This window comes from Puma concolor, chromosome D3, assembly GCF_028749965.1.
Source record: "Puma concolor isolate L17-30 chromosome D3, mPumCon1.1.hap2, whole genome shotgun sequence".
Taxonomy (NCBI): Eukaryota; Metazoa; Chordata; class Mammalia; order Carnivora; family Felidae; genus Puma; species Puma concolor.
In genome coordinates, this window is record NC_141678.1 from 80105070 (window position 1) to 80128956 (window position 23887).

Consider the following 23887-nt stretch of genomic DNA (forward strand, 5'->3'; position numbering starts at 1 on the left):
AACAAATTAGAATATTAACCAGATAAGTTTGGTATACAAGTGTCAGGTGATTGGAAAGGGGCAGTAGCGATGTCTACTGCTCACCCGTTTCTTCTCTGCCTCTCCTTTGGGGTGTGTGACAGCATAACATCTCTCTGCTTCCCTCCCAGTTAGGCAGGACCATGTTCTGGAGCAGAAGTGAAGCGTGTCACTTCCAGGCCAAAGCGTTTAATGACCAGTGTGAGACCCTCTTCGTCTGCCCTGTCAACTGAGGAGGTCACGTGTTCCAGGAGGTAGAGCTATGGAATGGTGGGCTCTCCGTTCAGTCTGGATCCTGAGATGTTGCCCAGAGGGCATCTGTCCTAGATTGAGACACCTAGACCCACAAACAGCGTTGTAAGAGCGAGAAATAAGCTTGGTGGTGCTCAGCCTTGAGACTTAGGGGTTGTTTTGTTACTATGCATAACCTAACTATGCTGACTAATATAAAGTGTATTGGGTGGATTGATTGACAAGTCAGAAGGAGGGTCTTGGCATTTACCAACAAATCTATCAATGCAAAATTGTGTTTCACCTGAAATATTAAATAACTCATAACGTATGCTCTTTAGTTTATTTCAGTGATCGTGGAAATAGTCTCTCATCTTCCTTAATTGTCCCTCATTCTTTGTAGATAGAACTAATCTTCACTGGACTTCACTGGAGTCCTCGCTTTGCCTTCTACCATATTTACTGAAACCTGTGCATCTCAGAACTGAATGGTCCTGATTCTAATACGCGTGTGATTCAGTTAATGCTCTACTGCGCAAAGCAAGGACTGCCCAAATTTGACTTTACCAAAAAGTACTGGACTACAAAGGGACAAGCCTTTGACACTCAATTACCCGGCAGTTTTCTTTGGTTTAATTCTTTCTTTACAGATCAAAAATGTTTTGCCTATAAATTAACGTGACTTCTTGGGGCGCCTGGGTGGCGCAGTCGGTTAAGCGTCCGACTTCAGCCAGGTCACCATCTCGCGGTCTGTGAGTTCGAGCCCCGCGTCAGGCTCTGGGCTGATGGCTCAGAGCCTGGAGCCTGTTTCCGATTCTGTGTCTCCCTCTCTCTCTGCCCCTCCCCTGTTCATGCTCTGTCTCTCTCTGTCCCAAAAATAAATAAACGTTGAAAAAAAAAAAATTAAAATAAATAAATAAATAAATAAATTAACGTGACTTCTCAATAACAATGAACTCCACACACTCTATCTTCACATTGCGGATTGTCCTGGTCTTCTTTCTTCATATCGAAACCACCGTTCTTCCTAGCATCTAACTAATATCAGTTATTGGCTTGTAATCATTAATTCATCACTGATTCACTCAAAACTTTGCAGCATGAGCTTAAAAACAAATAGCTGCCATCTTCTTTTGTAAAGATGCCTTACTGTCTAAAGGACAGCCTCCTTGTACAGAAATAACAAGGCCAGCCCATGAATTCTTCCCCAGGACTAGGCGATGGATTTGCATGTGTCTGCCACTCTTTCTGCCCATTGAGCAAGAACGGGTATTATCCAGAGGATGAGATATGGTTCGTGTCCGCAGGATGGGACCAATGGATTGACTCTCCAAGGGATGAAGTCCCTGCTGTTGGCCGCCTTAGCACAATGCTCTAAATCGCTGAACTCACGAGTCATCTGCATTCTTAAAGAGGTTCCCAAACCTACTGATTCCTTACTGACACCAACGCAACCCATGCTGGTGCTAAAAAAAAAAAAAAATCCGATGATTTAAGGCGTAGCCTATGCACTGAAAGGTCTTACGATCTAGTTTGGGTCATGAGTGACTGTGTCTTCTAAGGCAGAAATAGAGAGTAGTGCAAAATAATTACGTTTGCCCGTTTCAGAGAGTCTGGAACTTTCTGTCATGTCTATATGACATTTTAAAAGATAGTACGCGATAAGGGCCAAGAGTAGCGTAGGCACAGCGAGTGCTACAGAAATCAAGAGCTGCCAAGGGGCGGGATTGGAGGACTGGGCAGTTTTATTGAGGAGATGAGCTAAACGGTAGGGAAGTCTCGCATCTGAGGTAGGAACCCACACGTGCAGGGGGCTGAGCAGAAAACGTGGGCGAGGGAGCGGATGGAGGTACTAAAGGTGCCCAGCCTGGACGGGACAGCCTCGACCCCCTCTGCGTACCAGCATGGGGCCGCGCTGCCCGACCTTCCGATTTTTCAAGGAAAACGCTAGAAGCCCGCATTTGTAAGAAATGGCCAGATTTTAACCTGCTGGCCACTCAGGCAAACACTCTGGCAGGTCAGATAGAACAGTTTCTGGCTGGACTGGGCTGCAGCGTGGCACCTGTTGACCTAGGTCAGCCAGGCGGGAGGCTCGAGACGACCCTTTGCATTTCAGGAGACTCCACTTTTCCTGGGTGCAGGATATAGTTAGCTCTGATTAAAGTGACGTTAGGTAGAGCACATCTACTTTGCATAATTCCTTAATTTTGAAGAGGAAATGTATACTCCCTCCCCCCCCCCCCCCCCAGATACTTAATTTTGCTCTGTCAACAGTAATGGTCCTGAGCCGCTGCCACACTGAAGGGCTGTGGAAGAGGGGGGGTGGCGGTGAGTAATTAAATTCTATTTGCTGAGAGCAAATGGCAGAGCCCTCAATCACACATCAGGCCTCTTCGGCTGCCTCAAGAGGAAGCTGTTGTCCAGGATTATACAACTGCTACCTTGCTTCGTATTTTATTTTTTCTTGCGGTCGTATGTACATAACATGTACCCTTCGTACCGTTTTGAAGGTGCAGCTCCGTGACGTTAGGTACGTTTGCAATGTTGTGTAACCACCACCGCCGTCCATTTCCAGAGCGTTTTCGTCATTCCCAACAGAAACTGTTTACTCACTAAACAATGCCTCTCCCTCTCTCCCTCCCTCCCCACCAGCCCCCAGGAACCTCTATCACGCTTTCCGTCTCTGCACACTTCACGTAAGCAAAATCATGCAATAGTTGTCCTTCCGGGTCCGGCCTATTTCACGAAGCATAACGTTTCAAGGTCCAGCCATGCTGTTGCAAATATCTCATTTCCTTTTTATTTTGTTCCGCTCCCCCTGTTTCCTTCACCACTTTCCCCCATTTGAGTGGTAAATATCTACCAAGAGTATAATATTTTTAGCACAAAAACCACCTACGTGTGCACCATTCAAAGCTTTAATTCTCTCTCGAAAAGAAAGGATCCTGATTATCCAAATCTGTGGTTTTCAGACTGCCTGGATTTGAATTTTGACAACACCATCAACTATTGTATGATTCTAGCAATGCTGCTTAACCTTTCCGTGCCCTAGAGTTCTCACACAAAAAGCCTGGAGAATAGTAATTCGTATGTAGGCTAATATCCCATGTGATATACAACACAGTAGGAGCCATTCATTCGGAGCAGTTTTAGTCATTTAAACGTTTTGGAAACTTAACTTGGGGCTGATTTTATATCTGTGCGTGCGTATTCTAAATAATGTCTTTAAATAAGTTCTTGTGGCCTACTGGTTAACCGGGGGCTGCTCAGGGACCAGGGACTATCAGAAGATAAAGCTGCCACAGAGCCCTTGCACGGCTCCCTGTTCGGGTCCCATTCACGGCAGTCATAGTGAAGTTTGGGGCTAGAGGACACCTGACATGACAGGATCACAGAGACAACTCTCAGCAGGGAAGTTGACAGAAATACCTGAAAGGAAAGAAGGAAAAGCGAGAAGAAGGAACAGGGCAGGCGTAGATGGCAAGGAGGGATCTAAGCCACTGAACAAGGCCATTCAGCGTAGGGGCAGAAATTCTGACATGCCACTCACGAGCCTCAAGAGCGTCAACTTTTTCGATAGCCAAGCACTGTTCGAGAAGTACAGGTGCGAGAAAAGATGCAAGTGAGAAGGCTCTCTACAGACCCCTTATACACAGGAACTAAGTTAGGCCCCTCCCCACAGGCAGGTCACAGTCCAGTAGGAGACAGAGGTATGTAAGCCAACGAGTTCCATGATAGTGCCTTTCACAAGAAGAAAGGTACGTAAGATACCAGGTATCACAGAGGAGGGACGGATGAACCCTCTCTCGGAGGGTCAGAAAAGCTTCCCGGCCTATGCGACATCAAGGCTAGAATATTGAGAAGTTCCCAGCCACACCGGGAAGGGAAAGAGAGACACTGTACGGACAATTGCATTCAGGGGACATTTAAAATCCTTAAACGCTGCTGGAGTTGGAGAGGTAGGTGCGGGGAGGAGTGAGGACCCCTGCGTGTGATGCTAAGGTTTGGGGACCCTGGTCTTATTGACGGGACCAAGCCAGTAAAGGGTTTAACCAGGAGAGGGGCGTGCTCAGAGATCTGTGGTTTTCGAAAGCTCACGCTAGCATTGGTGAAGAGTATACGAAGTGGGTAGTAGGGGGTGCCTGGCTGGCTCAGTCAGATAAGCGTCTGAAGCTTGATCTTGGCCCAAGTCCTGATCTCATGGTTCATGAGATCGAGCCTTGGTTCAGGCTCTGTGCTGACTGTGGGGAGCCTACTTGGGATTCTCTCTCTCTGCCTCTTCCCTGCTCATGTGTGTGCTCTCTCTCTCTCTCTCTCTTTCTTTCTCTCTCTCTCTCTCTCTCAAAATAAATAAATAAATAAACTTAAACAAACTATTCAAGTGGTTAGTAGAGATAAAGCAGAGAAGGCAGGGACATTAGCCAAGAATCTACTGGAATCTCCCGATGAGCTTTAAAACCAGGGCAGTGGCCATAAGAATGTCAAAGAAAAATAAACAAATTCTATGCTTCATTTTTTTTTTAGTCTATTTTTTAAGATTTTATTTTCCTAAGTAATCTCTACACCCAGTGTGGGACTTGAACTCATGACCCTGAGATCAAGAGTCGCCTGTTCTACCGACTGAGCCAGCCAGGCGCTCCTATGTTTTTAGTCTATAGCCACTGCTTTGACAGGTATTTAATGAGCATTTACTGTTAACTGAAGCATTTCATTAATACATGTTATATTTTTCATATTTTTGAAGCATCTTCACAAGTGTGAGCCCTAAATTATCTGTGCAAGGTGCTAGGTTTTACTGTCCTTGTTTTACAAACGCAGAGACTGAGGTCCAGAGAGGTGAATTCATTTTTCCCAGGGCTACACAGAGAACTAGCTGCGAAGCCTGAGCTTACACCCAAACCTTACCCTGGACCAGGTGTCCCCCCTGCCCGCACCCCATGACGTCAACAGCTCAAAACAAATTCCCTGTTTATGCATCCCCCCAAAATGAAAGTCAGTTTGACAACGGGTTATTGGTCAGGGGAACGGAAAATGTCAAAGAAAGCCAAAACTTCCAGTGAACTGTAGACTTCTTGGAGTCATTGATCTAGATACAAACGGCCCAGCAAAGGGGAAGGAATGCAGGGCTGTTTCTGGTTTGTTTTTTAAGTAAGTGGTGAGTCCACTTACCCATACACACAGCGCTGGCACAGTGAATCACAAGGATCTGTGGGGCACCTCACAGGGTGCCTTCGCCTCCTTCCCGCTGCCGGGGTAAAATCTGCAAAATCTCTGGGTTAGATAGAAAGGCCGATGGGGCCGTGAAGATCCGTCTTGATCACTAAGAAGAACCGAAAAGCATTTGGTGACCCATTTAGGCTTAATTTGCTTTCAGGCTTCTCCACCATCTGTGGAGGCTGGGAGGTGAGCCTTGTTTAGCTCATTAACACACACTGATTCTGTTTGGCGTCTCCATACGCCTGCGTCCCAAACATGAGTGAGTGCCTTCAAAAGGGCAAAGTCACATCTTCTACCTCTTGCTAAGTCTGTCATTTATTTGAGGCTCCCAGACCTATTTGTTGAAAACATTTTCCATTCAGAGTTAAATCTGGCTGGTTCCACCGCTGTATTTATATGACTGGGTCTGCGTTTTATTGCTGTAAAAAGAGATTAGTCCTGCTGTAATAATTTTTTTCCATTTAGAGAGCACTTTGGGCTGAGTGGCACATTCAAAACCACAAGGTTTTGAAGCTGCTTCTTTAAAATCAGCCACTTTCTCTCATCAAACTCTGTAAAAATGACAAATAGCCTCTGGGCACAACCCCCACAATCACCTGGTAGGGAGAACAGCTTTTTTTTTTTTTTTTTTTGAGTTTATTTATTATTTTGAGAGAGACCCGGGGAGGGGCAGAGAGATAGGGAGAGAGAGAATCCCAAGCAGGCTCTGAACAGTCAGCACAGAGTCTGATGCAGGGCTCGAACCCACAAGCTGCGAGATCATGACCTGAGCCGAAGTCAAGGGTCAGACGCTTAACCAACTGAGCCACCCAGGTGCCCCAGGAGAACAGCTTTAAAGAAGACTATGTTGGCAATCTTTTCCTGAACCCCCGTGGGAGAGGTTGCCCACACCTCAAGTTTAGACCCAAATTAGGGTCAAACAAATTAGTGGGAAAAGATCGGCTAGAGAAAAGGCAGAAATCTCCTTAGAATTTGTCAAGGAAAGTGATTTTCTTTTTTTTTTTTCTTTTTTTTTTTTAACGTTTTATTTATTTTTGAGACAGAGAGAGACAGAGCATGAACGGGGGAGGGGCAGAGAGAGAGGGAGACACAGAATTGAAAGCAGGCTCCAGGCTCTGAGCCATCAGCCCAGAGCCCCACACGGGGCTCGAACTCATGGACCGCGAGATCGCGAGATCGTGACCTGAGCCGAAGTCGGCCGCCCAACCGACTGAGCCACCCAGGCGCCCCGATTTTCTTTTTTTTAAAAAACGTTTATTTTTGAGAGAGAGCAGGCCTGGGGGGCGGGGGGGGGCAGGTTGCGGGCAGGGAGAGGGAGACACAGAATCCGAAGCAGGCTCCAAGCTCTGAGTTGTCAGTACACAGCCCAATATGGGGCTCGAACCCATGAGCTGTGAGATCATGACCGGAGCCAAAGTCGGACGCTTAACCGACTGAGCCACCCAGGCGCCCCAAGAAAAGTGACTTTCAAGTTTATTTCTTCCGAAAGAATTCCTTTTACCAGACAGAAATATGGTTGGCACCTTCCCAGTCCTCCTCTTGCCCTCCACTGGTGTCCCCCAGGCCTCCCAGGAAACATTCTCTGAAAACCTCTACTGCAGGCCAGCTTCCTCCTTTTTTAGATAAGGAAACAGAAGCCTGGAAAGACGAGGTGACCTGCTCAAAGGCTGACAGCAAATGACAGGGACAGTGTGGTGTCCAATGGGTCTCCTCAGCTGAGGAGAGAATTAACCAAAACAGACAAAACAACATTCTGGTTCCTCTTTGATCATGTCGCTGTTTGTGCTTTTCTCCTGAGCAGGACTTAAGAGATCTTCAGTTTGGGTTCCTCTTCAGTGTGCTCCTGACCTCCCCTCAAGTGAGGACCGGTATCTTTGATTTTTTCTGCTTGAACCTGGGTTGAAACTACATGACCTTTTGAGAACATGCAGAATCCTCCGCCTCAGAATCCTCCCCTTCGTGAGTTGCAAAATAGACCTCCAGGGGACAGAGCCCGGGCCTTTGCACAATGGTTGCGGGAGGTCGGCGGGGGGGGGGCCCACCCCCCCCACCCCCTGCCTCTGGGTCCCACTCATTGCCCTGCTGGGGGCTCCTCTCTGGCTGCCCCACCTCCACCCAGGGACCTCGCTGTGCTTGTTGTGTGTGTCAAAAAACGGGCAAGCAACGTGCACATAAAATGTCAAGATCCAAGAAAACTGCAAGACCAACCTGCTTAACCAAGCATTTCTGGAAGGGAAGAGTCCTTTTGACTAATGCTTTCAGACGGTCTGCTCCCTGTCCATTTATCACCAGTTCCTGTTTGCCAATCCCAAGCATATCATTTATATGTGCCCAGAATCCCTGGGTAATGGGCATGCTGTAAAAATAAATAGAATAAATAAATTAGTTCTTGAGCTTCTCGAATAAATCCAGTTGAATTAAACGCACCTAAAGTCACTCAGTCTTGAAGAGCAAAGTGAAGACCGTAATGAAACAGGCTTCTGGTTTGGGAAAAAGTGAGAACAGGGAAAAAACTGTGCTCAAAGGCGTGAAAAAATTTAAAAAACAAAGCAGTCTTATTTGCACAGTTAGTTCTTGTTATTTTCTAGACACTTTGTCTCTCAAGTGCCTTTTTCCATAGCCTCAATTCCCCTTACATTTCTAGACCCTTCCACTGAAATTTGAATGCAGGTCTTTTTAAAAAAATTTTTTAATGTTTATTTATTTATTTTTGAGAGAAAGAGAGAGAGTATGCACAAGCTGGGGAGGGGCACAGAGCGAGGGAGACACAGAATCCGAAGCAGGCTCCAGGCTCTGAGCTGTCAGCACAGAGCCCGACGCGGGGCTCGAACCCACAAACTGTGAGATCATGCTCAGAGCCGAAGTCGGACGCTGAACCGACTGAGCCACCCAAGTGCCCCAGTGCAGGTCTTTTCAAATGTGGAGTCAGTGACAGTTACTAGATCTGCCCAAAGAGAAGGCAAGATTGTTTATCTCAAAACTTACCCCTCCTAAAGGAAAGGAGAAAGTAGCCAAATTTTCACATCCCTATTGTCTTGCCTGGTATGAGGTTTGTGTACTTTGAAGAACAAAACTCAGCCTGGATGAGACCCGGGCTAGCAACTCGCTCGCCCACATGCGCATTCTTGCCTCAGCCCTTGGTGGAGCCCTCGCAACGTACCAGGCAGGCACTGCCCTAAGTCCTTGCTTTGTTTGCATCAAATGTTTTAACCCTCACAACGACCCTACAAATCATACACCGTTATTATCATTTCCATTGCAATACGAAGAAACTGCTAGTTTTAAATTCTTGCGGAGGTCACCTGATAGAATTGTTTTTAAAGGCAAAGAGCGAAACGTCACCCAAGATTTAAGACTCTTGTACAATTAAGGTAAATTATGTTTAAAGCAGACATTTGGCATCTACGCCTATAAAAGTTTATATATTCAAGTTGGCCTAACTTGCATATTTTTTTTTTAGCTCTTCCCACCGGAAAGATAAGGTATCACCTTATAATTCAGATTGTTTTCCACCTGAGCACATGCGGTGTGTGGAGACCCGCCCTGCGAGTGTTGGCGGAACCGACGTGCGTCTGGCTCTCACTTTCGATCCCATTGTTCCATCCCGTACTCGCTACTCTCACACACACTCACCAATGCACACTCGTGCTCCCACATGCTCAGGCTCCCGTATGTACACGCACAGTCATAGTCACACCCAGGCTCTCACACACTGATGCACACTCGTGCTCACGTTCACACAGCTGTGCTCCTGCTCAGATACTTACCCGCATTCACACTCAAATTCACACCCATGCTCTCACACGCTGGTGCACACGCATGCTCACACGCGCTCGCACTCACATCCCTCCCCACACTTACACTCACACCCGTGTTCTCACACACTGATGCGCACTCGTGCTCACGTTCACACAGCTGTGCTCCTGCTCAGAGACTTACCACACTCACACTCAAACTCACACCCACACTCATACTCACACTCTCACTGATGCACACTCGTGCTCACACTCACACACTTACGCACATGCACATACTCACACCCAAGCTCTCACACACTGGCGCACACTCGTTTTCACACTCACATACTCACACTCACACGCACACAGTCACCCTCACACACAACTGCCCCCTCTCCTCCCAGAGCTGGGCCCGGGATGAGGTGAGGGAGGCCTCCGGGAGTGAGCGCCTGCTCCGATGTTCCACGCCGGCTGCCTCTCGTGCCCGTCACTCCCTCATCCAGACCCTCCCCCTCCCTCCTAAGACACACACCACACACCGTCGTTCAGTACAACAAAACAGAGCCCGGTCGTGTGCTCCGGTAGGCCATGGGGAAACGCAACATCTGTAGGCGGCCGAGTGAGAGGGCTGGTATAGACCTGACATCAGTGAGTCCTGATGAACAAGTGAAGTCACCAAGGCATTCAGCCTTGGGCACGAACAGTTTAAGGAAGAGGAAATGACTTTATTGCCGGAAGACAGCTGAACAGGAACAGCTCATTAAAACGGGCTTGATGGGCAGGAAAGAGAAAGCAAACTCTTCCCCTCAGCAGTGGCAAGAATCTAAGTGTGGAAAGTGATGAGATCGGCAAAGAAGAGAATCCCAACCACCCGGGTATTCCAAAACTGCCAGCGCATCTGAAGCCTGCTGGCGCCGAGTTATCCCAGCAGACAGGCTGACTCATGTCCTCATTCATTCAGCAAATACTCACTGAGCCTCGATCACTCCTCTGGGTGCTGGGGGTGCAGTGGTGAGTGCAAAGCACAGATAGGTCCCGGTCCATCAGGGGAAAATCCAGGCAGCATTAACATGAACCCCTCTGTCAGTAGTACTGTGTTCAAATTCTCTTATAGGAAGTCTTTCCCCATGTAACCCCAAATCCACTAATTCTGCTTCTCCAAAATTTACATATTCAGTCTCTCCTCTATTTTATTTTATTTTATTTTATTTTATTTTATTTTATTTTATTTTATTTTGAGAGAGAGAGAGAGAGCACCCAAGCAGGGGAGAGGGGCAGAGGGAGGGGGAGAGAGAGAATCTCAAGCAGGCTCCACACTCAGCACAGAGCCCAATGTGGGGTTCAATCCCACGACCCTAGGATCATGTCCTGAGCCGAAATCAAGAGCCAGATGCCCAGCCAACTGAGCCACCCAGAGCCCCATCTTCTTTTTTTTAAAGCAAAACCCTGTTTTTCAGAACTGTATAAACTGAAGTCATTCTGAAATTAATAATGGTTTGTATAAAAATAAGTCACCAAATCTCTTTGGAAAAGGCTGGAGGAGCTCGGCTGAAATTTGAGGAAGTGCAAACCTTCTACTTTGGAATGAATGTTACCTTTACGACGGCTGGGGAATGAGGCAGACTAGCATTGGTAAACTAGGGACCATTTCTTGGTTGCCTGACGTACAACTAGAAACGAGATGTGATTTGTCCTAAATGGGGTGGGGATGTAATTTAACTGTGCAGTGGGGCCAATTGTGTTTAAAGTATATATAAACTGGGGTGCCTGGGTGGCTCAGTTGGTTAAGTGTCCAGCTCTTGGTTTTGGCTCAGATCATGATCTCCCAACTTGTGGGTTCGAGCCCTGCATCGGGCTCTGCGCTGGCAATGTGGAGCCTGCTCAATTCTCTCTCTCTCCCTCTCTCTCTCTGCTCCTCCCCACTCTCTCTCTTAAAATAAATAAACTTAAAAAAGTAAAGTATATATAAACTGATAGAAATTTATGGAAGCATAGATAGTCCTTATATTGCCTATATATTGGGTATATGGAAAGTAACTATTACAACTATTGATTTCATTCCATGAAATTTATATTTCTGTTAAAATGATTTCCTATGAAATGGGAAAACAATTTATTTTTAATTTATGTGTCGTGCATATCTTCGTAAACTCCTTTGTTTTTTTGTCTAGTCCCCTATGCAGCGGTTTTCAAAGTGTGGACCTCTGCCCATGGCAGGGCCAACAAATCTTCCTAATGGGTTGCCCTTGCCAATCTCAAAACTTTTTCTTAAGTGACTGCATGAAATCAACTCATTAATAACTGCCTACATATGTTCTGCCACATTTGGTATTTTTAAACCAAAATTAGTGCTTTTTAGATTTTAGAGAATTTAGGCATGGCTCTAATTCAGTATTTTACTAATATCGCAAGGCTCCAATTACATGTGTGCATATGCAAATGGTTGGATTCCTACAATTTGGGGGAAGGATACATATTAATTATCAGGACTGCCTTGAATAATCGGTTTTTAATTGCTACGCTTCTTGCTTCTTCACAGCAAATTATTGTTAGTTTTGTTCCTCATTATCAATTTAGTTTGTTGTGGGTTGTTTTTAACCCCATAGTATGTAGTACTGAATATTTATGAATTTTTAGGCTATAATTTTCCAAAATTACTCTGGTATGTATGTACTTGTTCGAGTATGAATCATCCATTCTGTTATTACTAAAGCAGATGTATACATAGTTCCCCTCATAATTTACTGATATGGGAACATTTCATCAGTCATGTGTGCAGAACACGGAGTTTTAGCATGCAAATTATAATATAACATGAAAGTAAATCGAATAGAAGTATTGGGTTATTTTATATTTACATGTTATTGTTTTAAACAGCAAACATACAGGCTAATGGTTTAATCTTATTACATAAAAATTAAGCAGTGTGTGTGTGTGTGTGTGTGTGTGTGTGTGTGTAGCCATATTTTAACTCTCTAGAATAAGTCAAATTGTGAATCATTATTCAAGGTCAGTAGTCTCCAAACTGTGTTTTACCAGATGTTAATAGGTGTTCTGCAAATAATGGATTCTTTACTCACCTCAATTGGGAGAAAGTGATACGTACTATGTTTCCTTTTTCCAGATTTGCAAGGCCCTTTAGCATATTGTGATGACTAATTGTATGTGTCAACTGGGATAGGCCATGATGCCCAGATATTTGGTCAAACACTGGTCTGGATGTTACTGTGAAGGTATTTTTTAGATGAGATTAACAGTTAAATGGGCTTTGAGTAAAGCACATTGTTCTCCATAGTGTGGGTGGGTCCATTCAATCAAAGATCTTGAGAGAAAAAAATACTGACCTCCGAGGAAGAGGGAATTCTGCCAGCAGACTTCTTTGGACTCAAGCTATAACATTAACCCTTCTCTAGGTCTGCAGCGTACTGGTTTACTCTGAAGATGACCGCTTCTGTGATTTCATGAGCTAATTCCTTAAAATAACTCTTTTAGATAGATACGTATACAATATGATAGATTTATATAGATATATGTATACACACACACACACACACATATATAGAGAGAGAGAGAGTATACACACACATACACATACCCTATTGGTTCTGTTTCTCTAGAGAACATGCTATGCACGTTAAAGTCTCTGAAAAGTTCTGCAATTAAGAAAAAAAAAAAACTGTTTAACCCAGTATTATCCCAGTTTATTTAACCACAAAACATTTTTCACATAATACCTACAACTATCTCAAAATACAGCTTGGGAAATGCTTTTCTCAAGACATGATCTTAGACAGCGGTTGACCCATAGCCTATGTCAGCAAGATCAGACTCGACACCTATTTGGCTCAGAAACTAATAGCGTAACTATTGGAACAAAAGACTCGACGTGTCCTTTTCTTCTGCACATGGCACAGGCGGATAACAACCACGTGTTCTGTGAGCACAGCGAGGTGAAATGTTCATTGTGGAGCGGGTTTCACATACAGTGATGTCTGACGAAAATAACTACCCGTGAAACAGACCCCATGGCTGTGCTTTTGTAAAACGTTCTTTTGTGGCTATTTCTGGGGACTGGAGAGTCATACTGAAATATCATCAATCGCCACGCAACACGGCATAAGGCAATGCACAGATGGCAGGGAGCCTGGCAAGAAAGGCCAACTCTGCCTCCACAAAAGGCATCATGCCTCCTCCGTCTCTTATTGTCCCTTCTGGAATGTGTTTTCACAAATGGTTCTCGCTGACCCCAATTTATCCTTCAGATCTCGTTCTAGAAGCCATTTCCTCCAGAAAGCCTTTTCTGACTAATGCCTTACCCTGAACCCACCAGATCAGCCTGACCTCTTCCCTATTATGTGCATTTAAACACCACATACCTCTGCAATGGCCATAAATTGTATGTATGTATGTATGTATGTATGTATTTTTAAAATGTTTGTTTATTTTTGAGAGAGACAGAGACCGAATGCAGGTGGGTTAGGGGCAGGGAGAGAGGGAGACACAGAATCCAAAGCAGGCTCCGGGCTCAGAGCTGTCAGCACAGAGCCCGACATGGGACTGGAACCCATGAATTGCAAGATCATGACCTGAGCCGAAGTTGGACGCCTGACCGACTGAGCTAGCCTGGCGCCCCAACAGTATTTATTTATTAATGCCTGTCTTCCCTACAGGACTGTGAGGTCCAAGAGGATGGGGCCATTTCCATCTCGTTCATCTTGGCAGCATCAGTGCCTGGCAAGCATCGGAAATGCCATGTGGAGGAATGAATGGCCCAAGGGGAGCTTCCTCCTCCCTATTTTCCCAAGTGATTATATATAAATTATCCTTTCTTTACAGCCCAACTGGTGTACTCTCCTCTACTCTGATCTATCTCTAAAGATCTTCACTTTTTCAACCTTTAAAAACCTCTGTGCCAAGAGTCTGTGAAATGTTCACATGCATTTCATATGAACATCGAGTGTTCCTATGCATGCATGCACGCACCATACACATACACATGCATGTGTGCACACACATGCGCGCCTCCACATTCACCTGCCCTTGCAAACAATAATAGAAACATTCATTTATCGAGGCAAAATAGTGTGAAGAGGTGGGGAATGCAGGGAGCAGGAAGAGGAATGAGAGAGACTGAATTCAGTTGCAGCTACAGCGTTTTCTGGGTCAAGCATGGTGCAAAAGTTTTCAAACGTATAAAAAGAAAACCAGAGGCTCAGTCCGCTCCCAGGATCTCAGTTCCTTTGCCCCCAGCTCCCATCTACCCAGCTTGGTGCTATCCTATGTACACGGAACATGGCTTTTTCTTCAAGAGTCATCATTGGAAACAAAAGCATTGAGAAAAACAAGGCACTGGCAGACAGACAGGCTTTCGTTTCAGGAAATCTGGCCGGATATTTGGAGGCGACACGTATGTAAGGACTGAAGGTGAGGGTGGCATATGCCGTGGACACCAGGCCTGGCTCCCATCACTTCCTGGCGTCCTCTACCATCCACTCCCTACCCTTCGCTGCTCATGCGCAGTGCCCCGTTGTTGGGAGGGGCCAGAGTGGCAAAGACCTCGGAGTGGATACAGGATCCCCCCGCCACCCCGACCTTCGTCCAACCCTACACCCAGAGGCAGAAAACCTGTGCTTTCCGAACAGAGTCGCATCTGAAGAGACTGCCAACGCGGGCATTCTCAGACAAGACATGCACGTGGGGCTCGCCTGTGATCCCCTCTCATTCACCCAGTTCCCACGAAGTCTACAGAGAAGTCTCCAGATAAGGCTCTAGGCACAATCCAGTTCTGGAATGGAGGAGCGTAAGTTATTTAATAAATGCCTTACATGCCTTTCTGCCCCCTCCCAGTCGACTCCTTCTCCAGGTGAAAGAAAAATTCAAGCATGAGAAAGCAGCCCTAACAATAAGGGAATCCCTCCCCTCCCCAACACACCCACCCACACCCACCCCCCCACCCCCCCCACACACACACGCACATGCTCTAAGACCAGGGAAATCCATACCAGGAATTCTAAAATATGCTAAATAAATTCCTCATTTTCAAAAATCTGGACTCCCTAACACAAAGCTTGCTTTTTGATACAAGAAGTGGGTATTGAATCACAGTAATCTCACACTTTTAAAACTATGGGGATTATGTTTGAATTGTCCAGAGAGAGCCTGGTCATGCTTATTCTAGCATGCATGCGTATCAGATCATCGATGACCCCTCAAGCAGGATTGGGCCACTTGCTAAACTAAATTGAAATTCATTCATGTGACCCAGAGTTACTGAAAGGATGCTTTTATCAAAAAAGGCTCTCCAGGGACACCTGGGTGGCTCAGTTGGTTAAGCGTCCAACTCAGCTCAGGTCATGATCTCCAGGTTCATGAGATTGAGCCCCGTGTAGGGTTCTGCACTGACAGTGCAGGCCTGCTTGGGGTTCTCTCGCTCCCACTCTCTCCGCCCTTCCCCCTCAAAAGAAATAAATATATATATTTTTAAAGGCTCTGCAAAACACTCTGTCCCACTGATGAGAACATATACTGAAAGATACCTCTCCAGACAGACCTCTCACTACACAGGAGCCTGTGTGAAGTTGTTCTACACATAGTACAATAAGATGGTCCACCTGGGGTCGGACACACACAATGCCGTTTCTAAACAGTAGAAGAGAAAGGTAGGGCCACCAGAAGCCACGAAAACCCAAGTTGCAAAACCACGTTTGGGCTTGCTCATTACAAATGCGTTCTTTGGCTTCTCAGAGGAGCCACTTGAAGGTCACCTCCACTTAAAATTCTTGGCTCGGGAGCTCCTTGTTGCTTTATTACCTGAGTCTATTAAAATTCTTAGACTAGCTGATGATGAAAATTCTAGCCAATTTTTTTTTTTCTCCGTGGAGTGGGAAGAAAAAAGAAACAAACGCGTGAGTCTATTTGAAATCGTTTTATGAATTTTAATCATAGCAAATGTGTTTTAACAGTAGTCATAAAATCAACATTACCACATATACAAAGGACAAGACACCAGTTTGGCATACAAAAATACCATATATTAAAATGGGGTTCATTGGAAAACCTCAGGACTTGCTAAGACACCATCTACAACAGAGAGAGCAAGCAAGAGTGCTTTTAAGACATTCAGATTTATAAACAGCAGCTTGATATCCCCCTTCCAAAGTCAATTATTTGGCAACATTTGAACAATATTTTCTACACAGCCCAGCAGCTCATTTATCTGTAGGGCTATTTGGCCCTTTAAAAGAAAAGCTCCCAAAATAAATAATCCACATAATTGTAAATGAAACACGTCAAGGACTTGAGTTAGCCTCTGAGCAGCATTAATCTAGCCATTTGACTGGAGTATTAGTTATCCAGAGGGCCAGGGAACCCACCAGTGGAGCTGGAAGAAGGGCAGGAACCCCGTGCAGCAGCTGCATGGCTTACGTTGGGGAGTTCCTTTGCCCCACGCTGAAACCAGCCTCCCCACCTGCAACCGTCAAGTGAGGCAAACAGGAACATGTGGTGGTATAAAAACTATATATATAATAAATGACAACAACCAGGAGAAAAACCAAAATAGTCTCGAACGAGTCTTCCCAATAGTATCAACCTACTCAAGTCAGGATACATCCACAGGCACAGGCATGGCATTCCACTGTGAAGAGGCCATTGTGAGAGTTTGTCTGTAATGATTCAGCAACCACCTCTAAGAGCAAGCTCTCAAATTGACCGGTGTGGGGACAACCCAGGGGTCCTCCTTGGATCCGCTCATCAGCTGAGCCCATTCCCTAGATGTCTTCAACTTCAACACCCTGAACTGAATTCGGTAGGCCATTCTAGAATGACAAATTGTGCTTGGCTAAGTTATTCCTAGTTGTCCTTGTGTTTTTTTCTTCAGCTGGTTTCTGCCATGATGGACCTTCAGCTCCTTTATATTTGGTTTTGGACCCATAATCCCATTATAGACTTCCCTCCTTTCATGCAAGTATTTTCTCACCGTCTTGGGCAGATCTGCCTATCTATTGCTATAGATCCAAGATCACGTCCCCACTGCTCCCACACAGTGGGTGGGTTGTCTCTCAGCCAGAAACATCAGACCAGGACTTTTCTGAAGCACAGTGTAAGACAGCAGCCTGTTCTCCCACTGCTTAAATAGAGATGACACAGATTGAGGTTGATACTTGTTTCCCTCATGGGGGCATCTGCCTCATCTATTTCCTCCTTCTTATAGCCCATGCTCCTTTACCACCAACACATTCAACTGTCTTACTTCTGGATTCTCAAAAAGCAAATGTCAAATTAAAAATCGAATGTCCCTTTGGAAAACTCTTGTTAGAATCACCCAGTAACTCACAGGAAGAACACAGAAAACTTCCACATGAGCTATTAGCCCTACATCCTGTGGTGATGAATTTAGAGCAGTGTTCTAGAAGAACAGGGACAGCTATGAGAGCACCCCCAGAAAAAACAAAGAAAATACATGCTGTCACAGACTTTGAGAGACTCCTCTGTACTTTGCCCCAAATATTACTGATTGTCCCTAAAAAGATCATAATATGAATAGTATCAAAAATCTTAGACTAGAATAATAAAGTCCAGCTAACGAGATGAGTGTTTTCAAGCACCACTACATCACAAGTGAGAGATACATAGTGGGATACCCCAGGCAGTGAATCCTGAAGAAAAAAAAAAAAAAAAAAAAAGGAAAAAAAAGAAAAACCCATTGGCCCAACTGTGCAAGGAAACTTGTGCAGAGAAATCGGAGCCATGTTGCAAGAGTTCAGGAATAATGGTACTCCCCGCATGATGCTTGAGCAGAGCCAAAAAACAAGCCATTTGGAAGACAGAAATTAAATGCCCCACCTGTTTATGTTCTTCAGTCATCAATGGCTTTCCAATAAAATGTATACAGTAGAACCCACCTCTTTGTATATTTGAAAAGTCTCATGGGTTTATTTCTATAGACATTCCCAAAGGTGGTTGGTTTGATATAATGTATGCAGCCTATAGCATGTGCTAAGAAATTAACATCTAAATTCAACATCATATAACCCACAAGTGGGAAGACATGACTAATAACATTTTTCCTTGATTTTTTTAACTCTTATTACAGCTACATTGTGTGTGTATCTACATATATGTCTATACCTACATGTGCAGATATAGATATATATCTCTATACAGTGAATCAGGTCAGAAAAAAAAATCAATGGCTTGAATTGCCACTTATTTTTTTTAGAAGTAGTTCATGCTTAATAAAATTTAACTGATCTTCATTGCTTTTGAAATAGACTACTATTTTCAATAGTTACTGAATGATCTTGATCACTTAATTCTTTGGAGCTTCTGTTTTGGTAAGGGTTACCTTGTAAGTGATGTTTTACTGGTAACGATGGAAATGGCAAGGAACGGTCTTTCCTTCCAGGTCTGGGACAACAGATCAACTGACTGGTGACTTCTCGTGTGGAAAGAAAACACTGATTGGCTGGCAGCAGCATTCTTCTCAGATAAGATAGAAATTCAAACCTTTTCGATATCACTCCTCATACCAATAGCCTTTAGACCTCTAAGTTCCTCTTAAGCCTAAAGAAAAACTACCATTTTGGCAAAAAAACAAGCTAAAAAGAACAGTCATGCCAACGGATGAGTTCTAGGGAAATAAAAAAAATTCACCGATTCTGCTCAGTCGAACCAAATGCGATGTTTATGAAATCTAGACTGGAATAAATTCCATACTATCAGGAAGAGTCTCATCTTTCTATGAAAACGTATTTCCAACGGAATTTTCTGCTTTCCTCTACTCACTTAAAAAGCAATTTTAGTCATTTTAATAACCCTCAAGTCTTTAAATTCCATGGGCAATGTTTTTTAATGTAAAAAATAAAAGTCTTTGAGCAAGGCTGCAAATTTTTAATTTGTCCAGTGATAACTGAAAGGAAAAACCAAAGAGACTATAAAACAGTGTCAAATCTCATTCTAAAATCGTACCTATGTTTTAGTCTGGCACCTGAAAAAGGATGCCCACACATGCCCACACCAAATACAATGACAAGCTGGCAGACTTCAAGGGCAAACGAAAACCCTCTGTGAACACTGCAAAACGTGCTTGCTCTTACATTTCACACCTTACTAATGCAGTGAGAAGTTTGAGTACGATGACAGAAGTGAAGAGGAATTTCATTTGACTTTTTTTTTTTTTTTTTTTTTTTTTTTATCTGTAACATTTACTTTTTGGACATAAGACCCTAAACACAGTTTCACAGTACAGGTCATGCATAGCTTGCAAGTCAAACATTTTACAGCTACTGTCTAACTACTATTTGGGGACGATAGATTCACATGCAGCTAATGATCCCAGAAAAGGGGCTTCATAAAGCACTCTTTAAGCTTCGCTGATCATTCTTTGGCCCAACGTACGTAAGTAACAACCCCTAAGGGCGATCAGTACATTTCTATTGTCATACTTGAGATCATATACTTTTTAAGCCCAGAAAGGAATTTTTCAACCAACTGCATGTTACTAAACCACAAACTGTCTTCTTGGCCTTACTCTGTTACTCTATTAACACTCTGATGCTAGATCCCAGTGCACACCCCTCCAGAACTGCACTGTCCACTATGGTAGCCACCAGCCATATGTGAGTGACTATGTTTAAATAACTTAAAATGAAATAAAATGCAAAAGCCAGCTCCTCAGTTGTACTCCCCCCGTTCCAACTGCCCACTAGCCAATGTGGCTAGTGGCTACTATCTTGGACAGCAGAGGTTATAAACCATTTCCACCATCAGAGAAAGTTCTATTGAACAGACTAGATCTCAAAGGCTGCACCAGCATACGGTTTAACCTTCAAGGGACCTACTCTTAAGTCATGCGCAAGATTAAACTTATTTATATTCTTAAAGAAAATACCTTTTAGCTTTCTAATCATAAACTATGACCGGAACTGAGAACTAATTTGCCTTTTCATCACAACTTATGCCCCAGGTCACTACACAAAAATTTTCCAAAGACAATGCTGTTTTGATAGCATACTTGGCTCTATTTAACATATTAAGCATTCTCTTGCTTATGTCAATATCATTAATAAAGATGAAAATTCATGCTTAAGGTTTACTATTTACACAACACTCATTGTCCTTTATATAAGAAGGGGGAGGGGAACCAATGGTTTGCAATTTCAAAACTTCAAATCGCGTTGTTTTTATTAAATGTCTATACTCTTCCTTCAATCAACCCTCCTGTCATTTTCCAGAGAGGTAGATGCTAACTAAAATGAATATATGTATTAAAAAAAAAAACCCTAAAGCAATAGCTGAGTTAGTAAAGTGTATTCGTCCACCCTCAAAAAGATCATAGCCCAACAGAGATGTCAACTGGCCTAGGCAGGAGCAAGAGAGAACTACAGTGCAAAGTTCTCGACTCCCCTTTGCTGCAGAATTCCAAGCTGCCACATGCCTCTGTGGGCCTCAACGGACTCATGTACAAAATGAAGCCAGCAGAGGCTGCTTTCAGCTCCAACTTTCTGTGCTTTCGGTTGTGACTTTTTCAATGATGTGCAACTGTGACTTCTGGTTGATTGTGTCACTGGACTTTTGTCACAGGGGGCAGATGAGTTGTTAGTGTCGTGGGTAAATGTCGGAAGAGGCCAGAGCAGTGGGATGTCAACCATCGTGAAAACATCAAGTCTAGGAAAACTTTATCTGCAAGGCTGAGATATCACACACACACACACACACACGCACGTGTGTGCACAAATGCACACCTTAACGAGCAGTGCATGAATAACTGCAGGCAGAATCCATTTAAACAGGATTTCTCATGTCAGTAAGTCTCACACAAAAAATTCTGGTTTAGGTGTTTTTGCTACCTTAAACTGTAAAGTCAAGAATCTATCACAGAGCCGATTAATTTTGCACTGCTTCACTGCAGCTCTAGCATGGGATTGTTTTTTAAGTTACGTGGACATTTTTATTCTACAGCTTTGCACTAAGAAACACAGGGCGCTGTATCATCACACACATTAGTGTCTATAAATAACCTACTTAACACGTAGAACTCTAGGACACGCTACACTACAGGGCCAGTCATTACTGTACTACTGTACGTAAACAGATGTAGATTATCATTCAAAAAATTAACTTAAATATGGCCTGGCTGAAAATTGCAAGGGTAAAAGCCCATTTGAAATGTAGCATTCTTAATGCGACATTTTGGTGTGTTTTTTCTTTCTTTCTTTTTTTTTTTCCCTCCAAGAGGAATAGAAATTAGGTCAGACATGCATTATGGCAGCCTGGAAGAGTTTGAGAAATTGACACTAACCCAACAGTATATTATGTTACGTAATAGAGGGTAGTATTTAGCTAATATGATACCTAAATTATTAATACCAAATAAATCCTAGATTATTTGTTGTATAATGCCCAATAGCTTACACAATAAAATGGCATTTTAACCTAATTTCTACTTTGAGCTTTCAAATACACTTGCTTTATGAATTCCATAAAAGAAATTAGAAGAGAATTGTCAAACTCATAGCTATTTCTGAACGCACACACATCCAGGTACAGGAATTTACCCTTTGATGCCAGTACATCTTTCTTCATGAGCATCTACAGACTTACTACACACTGAAAAATATTTGAGAACTTCTGATGGAACTGGTCCACTGAAATTGGGAATGTGAGTTGTTAGTTTACCTTGTCACTTTTCTCCATAACAACATATGTTGAAATACAAGAGATTTTCTCACGCCAACAAGAGGACACCGGAATTCTAAATGGTTCAGCTCTCATGGAATAGTATCTTTCAAAAAGTAATCATGGACTGTCTGTTAAAACGCCAGTCTAGGTTTGGCATCGATGGACAACACTCGTATCTATTACAATACCTCCAAATCGGGAGAAGAGACAGAATCTCTTCTGTTCCTCTCCATTCGTGCCTCCCAGGATACAGGACTTGAATGCATAGAAGAGGAGCAAATGTTGGAAGTGACATGCGAGTGACACTTCACTGTGTGGGTCCCGGTGCTCAAGAGGGGGCCACCGTTTCAGACCCTGGACTCAGGCCCACAAAGTCTTACTCCCCGGATTCTTCTGAAAAGATTCAAAACCTGAGGTAAACCAAATGACACACACACGCACACACACAAATACGCAATATTTACATTTAAAATCCTTATTTCGTGAGATGGCTTGAGAAAAATTGGCATACAGGGTTCCTGTGGGATTAGGCATTTCTCATGATTACTCAGTTTATTGCTCCCCTGTTGGGCTTTCCGTTTAATAAACACATAGCGAGCTCTAATTACAAGGGAAGAAAACTGAAGGTACGTAACAAAACGCAACACGCTGGAAACACTTGTTCAGACATTTTCTTCGAAAAACGACTGTCCACTTCACTTATTTTAATGTGGGTGCCGTTCAAAAAGTATAAAAAGCCTTAGCAACTGAAGGAAGGCTGGGTTTCCGTTAAAAAGGGGAAAGAAACCGGCGCTGCATGTTGCCGCTGAATTTTTACATGGATTCTCAGGTTTAATTCTACTGTATACACAGCATCTTGGTTTTAATCTACCACATTTAGAGAAGATCACATTGTATGCACTTGCACGGTTTAACGTCTAAGTAGAATACGTCTGTCTATCTCGTAACATGATTTTGAAAAATCATAAACTACAGTCCATTTAATAAATGATTATGAGGATGCATGCAATCGTCTTCGAAGCTGTTGCCGCCAATGCTCAGAATGATTTGCCTGGCGTGTCGTTGAGACCTCGCATCTACCCTTCGTGTCTGTCTGCGGTTCATCAAGCGGCAGGCCCAGAGGCCAGCGCTCGGCACCAAACGATCAGCGTCGTCCCCCCATCTCCTCACTGCGACCCCATCACCAACACCTGCTCAACCCCCAGTTGGCACCCACGAGAGACTTCCTTCCCTTGCAGCCCCGTTCAGCCACAGGATATCACAGTGAAGCGCTTAGAAATGCAAGACATGTTGTGCAGCACGATGCCCAGAAGGAAGACGAGGACGCAGGCCACCAGGATCACAGTGCACACCCCGGACCAGGTGGAGCTTTTCACCACGCCCCGCCGGTCCGGCTCCTCCTCCGCCGCCTCCTGGGGAGCCCCGCCTTGCAGGGGCTGCTGTTCTGCCGGGATGGTCACCACGGTGACGGACTTCTGCTGGCTCCCGGGCAGCAGGCGGCAGCCCATGTCTCCGGGCAGCAGCGCTCGCTCCTTGGCGATGGGCAGGGGCAGCATGTAGCACCCATTGCTGGGAAGTTTGATGAAGACCGGGGTGTGCTCGGACGCGTGCGGGATGGCGATGACCGCGAGGACCTCGGGGTCGTCGGGCAGCTGCGACACGGAGAAGCCCGGGGGCAGCTTGGTGATGCCCCGGCACCAGGGGCACCTCACGTCCTTCTGGCTCGTCCTCATCTGCTGGAGGCACACCGAGCAGCAGGTGTGTTTGCAATCCAGCAACTTGGGCCTTCGCCGGGGGCTGTAGTAATTGAAACAGATCTGACATTCCAGCAAGGAATCTTGGGAGAGCGTCTCCATGGTGGGCTGGGCGCGGGAAGGCCAAGGCCAAGGGGAAGGAGCGTGTTCTCAGCGTCCAGAACCCCCACGCCTTCCTTGTCGTCTTGCCAAAGTCGTGAGGAGATCAGGTAGCTCACAGGCACAGGGCATGCTCAGGCGTGTTCATTT

General features: G+C 44.6%; 1 protein-coding gene and 1 long non-coding RNA gene across 9 annotated transcripts in view; one reads left to right on the forward strand and one right to left on the reverse strand.

Annotated features, from left to right (window-relative positions):
- Positions 1-3982: 3982 nt before the first annotated feature.
- On the forward strand, positions 3983-7888 carry LOC147575662 (uncharacterized). The gene is made up of 3 exons (XR_015242763.1): positions 3983-4208; positions 7268-7425; positions 7586-7888. It is a non-coding gene; the product is annotated as an uncharacterized LOC147575662 (long non-coding RNA).
- Positions 7889-16113: 8225 nt separating this feature from the next.
- RNF152 (ring finger protein 152) overlaps positions 16114-23887 on the reverse strand; it is a 78966-nt gene continuing 71192 nt past the window's right edge. For all 8 annotated transcript variants that reach the window (XM_086683137.1, XM_086683143.1, XM_086683140.1 and 5 more), the window contains one exon: positions 16114-23887. In XM_086683137.1, the coding sequence (XP_086539263.1) occupies positions 23129-23740 (612 nt within the window). In that variant the 5' untranslated portion in view covers positions 23741-23887 and the 3' untranslated portion in view covers positions 16114-23128.